The sequence below is a fragment of the Neltuma alba genome, unplaced genomic scaffold, assembly GCF_004799145.2.
Source record: "Neltuma alba isolate B1F8T4 unplaced genomic scaffold, ASM479914v2 tig00013490_pilon, whole genome shotgun sequence".
NCBI classification, from domain to species: domain Eukaryota; kingdom Viridiplantae; phylum Streptophyta; class Magnoliopsida; order Fabales; family Fabaceae; genus Neltuma; species Neltuma alba.
In genome coordinates this window covers 56,248-66,530 of record NW_021637719.1, presented here as the reverse complement: position 1 = coordinate 66,530, position 10,283 = coordinate 56,248, and the positions used below count along the sequence as shown (strand labels likewise).

The 10,283-nt window shown below is 33.9% G+C and overlaps 1 protein-coding gene across 1 annotated transcript; it reads left to right on the top strand.

Annotated features, from left to right (window-relative positions):
- Nucleotides 1–2,655: 2,655 nt before the first annotated feature.
- LOC114737731 (TMV resistance protein N-like) lies at nucleotides 2,656–6,268 on the top strand. The gene is made up of 3 exons (XM_028925688.1): nucleotides 2,656–3,171; nucleotides 5,507–5,968; nucleotides 6,175–6,268. Exons 1-3 carry the CDS (start codon nucleotides 2,660–2,662, stop codon nucleotides 6,266–6,268), a joined length of 1,068 nt encoding a protein of 355 aa, XP_028781521.1. The 5' UTR covers nucleotides 2,656–2,659.
- The last annotated feature ends 4,015 nt before the right edge of the window (nucleotides 6,269–10,283 follow it).

Sequence of the window (10,283 nt, the reverse complement as noted above, 5' to 3'; positions counted from 1 at the left end):
CATATATAATATCTCTAAACGGGTGTCCAACGCCACAGCTACGAATACAAAAATTAATGGCCTCTATGCAATCCGACAACACTAGGATTTTCCTATACCCTCTGTTCCACTATATTTGCAATCCATTAATGATCCCAATTAGTTCTGCTATTGCCGGCGGGACTGAGGTTAATTTGCAAGAAAACCCACAAGTCCCACCTTCCTTCCTCACCTTTTATAACTCCTCCACAGCTACTTCTTCCGTCCATGAGCACCGAACCATCTACCTTCAGTGTGACGTGGTTTTTCAGAGTGTGAATGGCATTACTCCCCTGCAAGGTAGAATTAGATGGCTATTGACTGTGCTCAACAATTTCTTTATCCCAACAAGCTCTATGGAAGGAGTCTTGAGCGTTTGTTGGAGCATTGATAGTCTCTGTCTCAAAAACTTTATTGCAACATGAAGACCATATATCCCAGCAAATATATCCAAACAAGATAGCCCATTGAATTTTCTTTGTGTTTGCAGCTCCTGCTTCACGCTTGAGGTTCCAACCGATCCACTCTCGTCCTTGAAGTGTGAAGAAATATGGCCACTCATCAAGTGAGACCACTGATCTCCATCTGTTCACAGCATTCTTACAATTTCGCATTAAATGCATTGCTTTCTTCGCCATTGCATCCAAATGGGCAAGCATCATCTTCTTGAATGCTCCTTCGCTTCCAGAGTTCAGCCGTATGGAGCCTACCATGTGTAAACAACCACATGATTGACTTAATCTTCTCTGGAACCTGCCATCTCCATAAACTTTTCCAGATGTTGTCCCCTTCTCGTCCATTCCCTCCAAAAAGGAAAGAATAAGTAGATTTGATGTTAAAGGACCCATCAGTAGATGGTTTCCAAATAAAGTTATCCTCTCCTCTCTCCTCACAGGATGGGTGTGCACTCATGATACGCTCCACCTCTGTACGAGACAACCAGGCACTTAGTTTCTCATGGCTCCAATTCCCACAAGAATCCACATAATCCACTACTCTCTCATTACAGTCTACTAGTCCTTCCCTTCCTGGAATGAGATTGATTATAGGGGTATTCATTTCAGACTAATTCTCAAACCAAAAGGAGGTTGTTTCACCATTGCCAATTTTCTTTCATACCCCCGCTTTGAAAGAGTCCCAAACAGCACAAATACCTCTCCAAGTCAAAGATGCATTCTGTTTTTTCTTCACTTCCAATTTGTGCAGGCTTTCACAATTATATTTACTTCTCAACACTTTAGGCCACAAAGCTTCCTTATCAGTAAGGAGCTTCTAGCACAGCTTGAAAATGAAGGGCTCATTTTCTCTTCTTAGATTCTTGATACTAATCCTACTCCCACGAAATGAGGTGTAACTTCTTCCTATCTTCCTTCTCCCCCATAGAAATTTTCTGCTTTGCTTTTCAAGTTCTTTGATAAGACCCTTCAGGAGCAACATTGTTTGCATGTGATAAGCAGGCATACTATTCAAAACTGCTCTGATAAGCGTGGCACGGCCAGCCATTGTAAGATAGTTCCTTTTCCACCCTTTGAGTTTTTTCTGTGTTTTTCCAGGATAGGGGCAAAGCTTGCAGATTATTCCACTTTCCCCTTTAAATTGACTCCCTTTAAATTAAATTAACTACTGAATTTGGTTATAAGTTTTAAATTTTAAAATAAATGTAATTCATTTCATAAGCTTTAAATTAAATTTGTTCTAAAATCTATTAATTTTTAATTTTTTTAATTTTTAATGATACCCTCTTTTATGACATTCTTCATATGTTATACTACCTCCGGTTCTATTTATAAGACATTATTTATAGACAACCAGAGGTAGCATTTCATTCTTTTTTTCAATTATTACAAGATGGCATACTTAAAAATAAAAGTATATTTCTAATCTAATTATAACTATTTTTTTTATTTACAAATTAGTTATTTAAAGTTTATAATTAATACCTCTCCGGTCCTAAATATAAGACCCTTATATACGAGAGTATATAAGGGCTCGTATATAAGGGTCTTATATTTAGGACCAGAGGAGTATATCAATTTAGCTTCTCCAAACACATCAAACAATCCTCTTAACCAAGAAAATAATAATATAATCAGATGTAAAGAGAATTTCACACATGCAGAAAATATAGCTTCATAATATTTCTTAGTATGTGAAAATAAAAGAATTAAAGAATTAAAGCTCATCCCGCATTCCTTGCTCATCAATTAACGCGCACTTGGACACTCGCTGTCGTGATCTGAGGACACGGAACTAGATGATTCTCGTAAATAAGAAGGAAAAGTCATGGAAGCCACGCTACTAAAGTCAGTCTTTGCCTTGCAGTCAATGGCAGTAGCAAGTTAGGTAAGAGAAAGGAAAAAGGTTGGCTCTTTCGTCCTCCAAATCTCTCCTTTTATTGCAGTTCGTCGTCTTCAGATAATAGCAGTGAGTGTGGAGAAGAAAGCGAGATTGCTTCAACAACTTTCTCAACAGTATGGATCTCTACATAATGAGTTTTATAGATCTGCACAAAAACTTCTATATTTTTACCCCACTAGTTTTAATTTCATACCTTTGATTCATTTTCTTGTTTTCCTGATATGATTATATGTTGTTGCAGATTATTACTCTTTGGTCAAAACGAAAAGACTGAACCCCTGCTATGGCACATACTGCCGGAGGAGAATCTTCTTCCAGCTCTGATCCTCGTAATTCAACTCCTAACTGGAAATATGATGTGTTCTTGAGTTTTACAGGGAAAGACACTCGCTTGAAGTTTCTGGATCACTTAGATAAAGCTTTCGAAAGAAGTGGCATCAAAACATTTAAGGATGATAAAGATCTTGAGAGAGGGAAAGTCATAAAAGAAGATCTCTTTCAAGCAATCGAGGATTCTCTCTGTGCAGTTATTGTTATCTCTGAAAATTATGCAAAATCTACGTGGTGTTTAGAGGAACTTCAAAAGATCCTTGAAGCTTCAAAAATATTGGATCGACGGGTTTTCCCCATATTCTATGATGTTGATCCAACCGATGTAAGACACCAACGAAAACGCTTTCTGGAAGCCATGGATGAACATGAAAACAGATTCAGGGAGGACAATGTGAAAGTGCAGACTTGGAGAAGTGCATTGTGTGAAATTGCCAACTTGTCTGGTTGGGACACCAGGGGCAGGTAAGTTTTCTTTTACAATCGTTTAATCATATTTTCTATATTTATTTGAGGCATAGATTCGTTTTGGTTTAAATCGTGTATAATCATTTTAGGCAGAGGTGATGATAACATGAAAGTAGCATCCATTATAGGCGCAGATGATAATCTCCCATTAATAATAAAGTATAGATTTCTCAAATTTCTTAAATTTACATCAAGTTTCACTTTACTCTCCTTAATAAAATTAATTTTAATCATTTGGTTGGCAGAAAAAAATTTTAGTCCTTTGAACTTAACACTAATAGAAACTATTAACTCAATCATTTTAAAATAATAACATAGTTTTGAAATGCTGACATATTAATTTTTAATTTAAAATATCTAAAAAATATTTAAAATAAAACTTTATTTTTATTAATAATTTTGCAATTTTATAATTATGAAATAAAAAATTTTTCCTTACTTTTTATCGTGGAAAAAATTATCTCATTGATTTTAAAATTTAAATTATTTGAAAATTTATAATTATTTTAAAGATTAGTGTTAAATTTTATGATAAATCTAATATCATAATTTAAAAGCTACATAAAAATTAATAAGTCGTAATTTAAGATATTTTTAGATTAATAATTTTATGAAAATTTAAAAGTAAATCTTATAGAACTATGTTAGAAAATTTGATCATAGGAAATAATTATGTTTGATGGCATCTTTAATCGGGTTTTATTATAAATATTTTTTAATTTACATATTTTAAATTAAAAATTAATATGTCAATATTTAAATGCTGAATCATCATTTTGAAACTGTTAACATTTTATGTTAACAAGGTTAACACTATTAAATTTAATGGACCAAAAATACACACTTTAAACTTGTAATACTAAACTGAAACTTGAAATAAACTAAAAGGAGTAAATATGTACTTTAAGCCTTTTGCCAATATATTTATTATGTTATACTTCAAGAAACGTTGTATAATTGGTTCATTGAAGTATGGATTACTGATTCTGTTAATTTTAATGAATTTTTAATGTATTAATTGTAAGTAATATTCGTTTACATGAGTTTACATTATATATAATAATTCCTTTATAGCTTGCATGTATGAGGTTGAGAAAATTATGTTGAAGAACCTATATCTAAGTCAATATTGTTTTTCTTTGACCTTGTTCAAAATTTATTTTCAGGCACCATAAAAACTATAATTATATTGAACGAACAAAATAAACTAACCAACTTTCTTATCGTCATAAAAACTGGTGGCACTTTCATATCCCTTCCCCTATAGTTGTCACTCTGAAATTTAAATCTATTCATCAACAACATGCCAATCAAAATTTTTTTTTCTTTTAAAAATCTTTTATAAACATAGTCAATACTGTAAAAGAAATACTACATAATGGTTTTATGAATCATTTTATTGAGGACGATTTTGTTGAGATAACACTGTAAGTTAAAAGTGAAAATCAGTACATAAAATAATTATTATTAATAAGTGATTTGAATAATATAATAATAATTATCAATAATTAATTTCTTTAAAAAAGGCTATAGGATGGGACTAGACGAGTTGAACACCCCCATTGTGTTATTCCATACCTAATATACAATTTGTTTTCTTCTTTTTTTTCCTTCCCAAACACCTGTAATATTTATAGCAAAATGAGGCACCCAACTCCCTAATAGTACGCGGCTAACATTTCAGTCCTTCAAAATTATAAATTTAATCAAACCCAACAATAATTATCAGTCATCCTTCTCAGTGTAATTTTTTCTATTGTTTATTTGAAATTTCTATAAGCATTTCCCCTAACTTTCAGCTATTTTTATGAGAAATATATTCCGTATAATGAAATTCCCTGCAGCCCACTATTTAATTATCTTCTCCTAATGATAAGTTTTCTTTATGAAGATTTTTTTTTTTTTACTTTATATTAGAAGTCCCTTTATACTTGTGAACAACATCATTTAAATCTGTGAGGAGCGCTATTTCCATTGTGACAACAGAAAATTGGAAGGAATTCATTTTGATCTCTTAAGAGAAAAACCAAATTTTTAAATGACGAATGGATTAACCGAATGACAATGCGCATTGATGATTAATCAGTTGATGAATACAGACACAACAAAATTATGAATAATTCGATTGTCTTTTGGGTAAAATGATCCCATTTCTAATTTTAATGAGCAGAACGATCAATTCTTATTTCGTCAACAATTCCCTGTTATATCAAAAAATGCATTGTAGCTTTAGTAAACAATATACGTGAAAGGTCACATTTTTCATTATTATTTTAATTTATCATGACTATATTACTCATGTTAAACAATTTGTATATATATTTTTTGATAGGCGTGAAGCAGATCTTATAGAAGAAATAGTCATAAATGTATGGACTTGCATAATTCCTAAATTACCATCTTATGTTGACAATCTGGTTGGGATTGAGTCAAGGGCAGGTGATATGATGTCTCGCTTGGAGATTGGGGTGGATGACAGACATTTTGTAGGGATATGGGGTATGGGCGGTGTGGGTAAAACAACTCTTGCTAGAGTTGTTTTTGAAAAACTATCCCACAAGTTTGAAGTGTGTTGCTTTCTTGATAATGTTAGAGAAACATTCGAGAAAGAAGGCAAGGTCTCTTTGCAACAAAAGCTTCTTTTTCATCTCGAAAAGAAAGCTGTGAATATTCCTAATGATTACGAAGGAATGAAGATGATAAGAAAGCGTCTCCACAATAAAAAGGTTCTTCTAGTCATTGATGATGTAGATCATGAGAGACAATTTAAAAATTTGGCTGAAAGTCCAGATTGGTTTGGTGAAGGAAGCAGAATAATTTTTACAACGAGAGATAAACACTTGCTCACCTTATTTGAAGGAGATAAACCAAGAATATATGATATGAAAACCATGGAAGAAGATGAATCTCTTCAACTCTTTTCAAACAAAGCATTCAGAAAAGGCCATCCTCCTGATGAGGAGTATTTGAAGTTATCTGCATGCGTAGTTAAACATGCAGGTGGTCTTCCTTTGGCACTCGAAGTTTTGGGTTCTTTTCTTCACGAAAGAAAAAAAGCAGAGTGGAAAGATACTTTAGATGGATTGAAGAATAGTTATCTTGCTAGGGATATTTCTCAAATGCTTAAAATAAGTTTTGATGGATTGGATGAGCAACAACAGGCAATATTTTTAGATATTGCTTGTTTATTCAAGGGTTGGCGGAAAAAAGAAGTGATTCGAATTTTGAAAATTTGTGGTCTTAACCCGATCATTGAAATAGAGGTCTTGATTGAAAGAACTTTAGTAGTTGAAACAAAAGGTGGCACATTAGAGATGCATGATTTACTTCAGGATTTGGGTAGGAATATAGTTAAGCAAGAATCTCCCAAGAATGTTGGCAAGCGTAGCAGGTTGTGGGAGTTTGAGGAAATTAAGGAAGTATTGGGAAATAACAAGGTGAGTGCCATATTTTCTAAATATCTCATTTTCTTGACATACATTTGATGTTTTTAATGTTCTTTATTTTCTTATCATTCTCATGTTATTTTTCTTGCAAATGACATTTTTATTAGGGATCTGAGGCAATAGAAGCTATTTCTATGCAAGGTTGGTTTCGGTACGAGCACGATAAAATTGAATTACATCCTGAAGCTTTTTCAAAGATGAGTAACCTTAGGCTCTTCTTATGTACGGCATATAACAATCCGTTCATCTTCCCTAGTGAATGGAAATTTTTGGCTGGTGCATTAAAAGTTGTTGTTTGGCCATTTTCTCCTTTGGAAGCTCTTCCACTTGAAACTCAATTGAATCGACTTGTTGAAATGGATATGTCATATAGTGAAATAAAACAACTTTGGAACAACAAACAGGTAAGATTGATGCTTCATGCATGATTGTTTTTCTTAAAATTATATCTCTGTGTTCATGTTTTATTGATATACTGCTTAGTTAGACTGATCCTACCATCTTTTGTTTGATTCTAGCGTATGACAAAGTTGAAATCTATCGTATTGGAAAAGTCTCTCAATTTGACCGAAAGTCCAGACTTCTCAGGTGCTCCAAATTTAGAACATTTACATCTTGGTGGATGCACATCTCTTGTCAAGGTTCATCCCTCCCTTGGACAGTTGGGAAAGCTTGTTGAGGTGGACTTGAATCATTGTGCAAACCTTGAAATCCTACCAAAAAGATTGGAAACAAATTCTTTGGTGAAGTTAAACCTTAGGGGGTGTAAAAAAGTTGCAAAGCTCCCAGAGTTTGGGAAAGGTATGGAAAAACTATCATATCTTGATGTGGGTGCTACTTCTATAACTAGACTTCCTGAATCAGTTGGATCCTTGACGGGTCTTGAATATTTAAATTTGAGTGGCTGTAAAATTGAAAATCTTGACAAGTCGTTGAAGACTCACATAAGTCACCAAATTTCCGGCTTGAATGTAATGTCATTAACGGAGTTATACTTAAGCGGGTGTGGTTTAGATGATGGATCGATTCCTGATTTTGACAGTTTATCATCGCTCATTGTATTGGATCTAAGCGGTAATGATTTTGAGAATCTACCCATTGGTTGCTTCTCTGGTCTTTCTCGACTTGTCTTCCTTTCATTGAATCACTGCAAAAGGCTTAAGTCATTGCCAAGGCTCCCACCACGATTAATTCGATTACATGCCTCTGGCTGTGATTTAATGGAACCATTATCATCAGATGGACAGTTATGGAATTTGGTTGCTTCACTTGACCATGAGGTATGCGTTTCTCTTCCGACAACCTCTAATACGTATTTTTTCCCCTTAAAACTGCAATTACATAACATGATTAATTTTTTATTTCAGCGTCGTGGGCGAACTAAATGTCAAGTCGATGATGATTGGGATGAAGATGGGGAGGAATATGTTCCTTCTGTGCTATACAAGGTATGAGTGTCTTATTTCTGTGTTTTTTTCTCACACATGCTCCCTTCATGGGTAATTAATGTTAATAACATATTGTTTGATATGTTTGAAGGGAGCTAAATGGCCTCCCCAGCTGAGAGATTTCTGCGCAAGTCTTCCAGGATGTGAAATACCATCATGTTTTCCAAATAAAGAAGATTGCCATTTGGATATGTTGGGAAGGAAATATGAGATTGAGGTGGACATGCCTCCATATTTTCGTGACAGTGAATGGTGCGGAATTGTTGTGTGCTTCCGTATGTCAGCTTACGGTGATGGTTCTTGTGACTTTTGTTGGAGTAGTAAAGCTGCAGAAGATGATGATGATTATATACTCAAAGAGTGGGAGTGTGATATTCCTTACTCTTGTAATGACGATGATATTCCTTACTCTTCTAATGACGATGATATTCCTTTCTCCCCTTCCGAAAACCTGTGCATAATGGTGTTGGAATTGAACGAGGAAACATGTTGGCGGCACCTAAGAGCTCAGCATAGCAATTCCCTTCGCATTCTATTTTCTGCTTACGCTGAAGGTTGGGATTGCGATTGGGAAGTAAAGGAATGTGGGTGGAGAGTGATATGTAAAGAAGAGATACAAGATTGGTGCAATCTCAATGGTTTCTTCAACCAAGCCACCCAACCCCAGCTTGCTTCTTCTGGTGAGGTCAAGCTTCCGCTGAGAGCACTTGTAGACTTCTTTTTGGGGGAGGAGCATTTGACTGGCTGATTCAAGAACCGGAGAAAAATGGACGAGAATAGGTAACAATGACTCATCGTCTTCCTGCTCCTTCCGTTCTAATATAATAGTTGTCACTCCAGATATTTGTCTTTGTTTCAAAACTTTTTGCCATTTGATGAGGTTTTCAGAGAGAAACAGAATTTAATTAATTACCTTGTCGTAAATGAAAACTGAGCGCTTGTTAACATGAATAAAGGCATTTAATGAAGTGAAATACCATTGCATTTCGGTAAAATTTAAATCTTTTGTTATTTTCGTCAACACAAACCGAGATGTAACAGTGGATTTCATGAGAACAGTAAATTGTAAGCGACATGAATCATTCCTCTCATTTACTTGTGGGGATGCAAACTCAGGTGTTAAGAACATAATCATATTACTTACCATAATAAATTAGAAAAAAGAGGACAATAAAAAGAACTAGTAAATAAAAGGAACCAGAGTTATCAAACAGAGTGAAGCTTGAAAGCCATCAATTTGGCTGAAAACACCCTCCCCTGTTTCCAATTTTGAAAGAGATCCAAGTTCCATGCATAATTACAAGTTTGAGTTAGTACATAAGACTATACAACTTGGCTAAACAAATTAGATAAATTGATTTAATATTCATGATATCAAATGGCGATAGAATATTTTGGTATATAATGTGTTGATGTATCACTGGCAAAGAAACAGAGCATTTTAAAATAAAGTGAAATAAAAAGAATTGAAGCGTGCGCAATTTGTTCACAAATTTAGTTATGTGTTGATACTAAAACTCCAAAAAAAAATCTATCATATGGCTATGTTTATTTCAAGAAAAAGAAAAGAACAAATACATAACAAACAGTTCAAGAAGAAGACATAAATAGTTCATAGTTAGACAAAGATAAATATATGTTTAGCACGAATTATATTTTTATGATGAAATCAGATTGTAATAAGCATATACAAATGTATTTATGAATGTATGCATGCAGGCACATAAAATTGGTGGAAGCCATTTAGTTTATTGTTTATATATAACATAATAGGAAATGCATTGTAAATAAAATTCTATTGTTGATCACACTGAAATAAAGGGAAGTGGGTGGAGAGTGATATGTAAAGAAGACATACAAGATTAGTGCCATCTCAATCCTTTAAGCGGACTTGCCCCTCCACCTCGTGATGACGTCAGCCTTCCCTGGGGAGTGATTCGTGACTTCATTAAGACTTTTTTTTATCATTGAAGACGCGTACAAAAATTGAAGCTATTTATGTATTAGCTTTGTTATTCTGTCAGCACAACTCCAAAGTGATAATTCAAGACTAAAAATTATTTTTGCAAATAAGATGTGAGATTATTATTGACAAGCACACGTTATTAATTCACACATCAGCCCGAAATAAAACGGTAAGGAGGTGATTCCTGAAGGAAAATATCATTGTTGGAAAACAGTAGTTATAGCTGATAGTCTTTTTGTTTGATCAGCA

Coding starts and splice junctions, on each gene's coding strand:
- LOC114737731 (XM_028925688.1), top strand. CDS start 2,660: ATGGCACATACTGCCGGAGGAGAATCTTCTTCCAGCTCTGATCCTCGT. Junction 3,172..5,506: donor GGTTGGGACACCAGGGGCAG/GTAAGTTTTCTT, acceptor ATTTTTTGATAG/GCGTGAAGCAGATCTTATAG. Junction 5,969..6,174: donor TTGGCTGAAAGTCCAGATTG/GTTTGGTGAAGG, acceptor TTAAACATGCAG/GTGGTCTTCCTTTGGCACTC.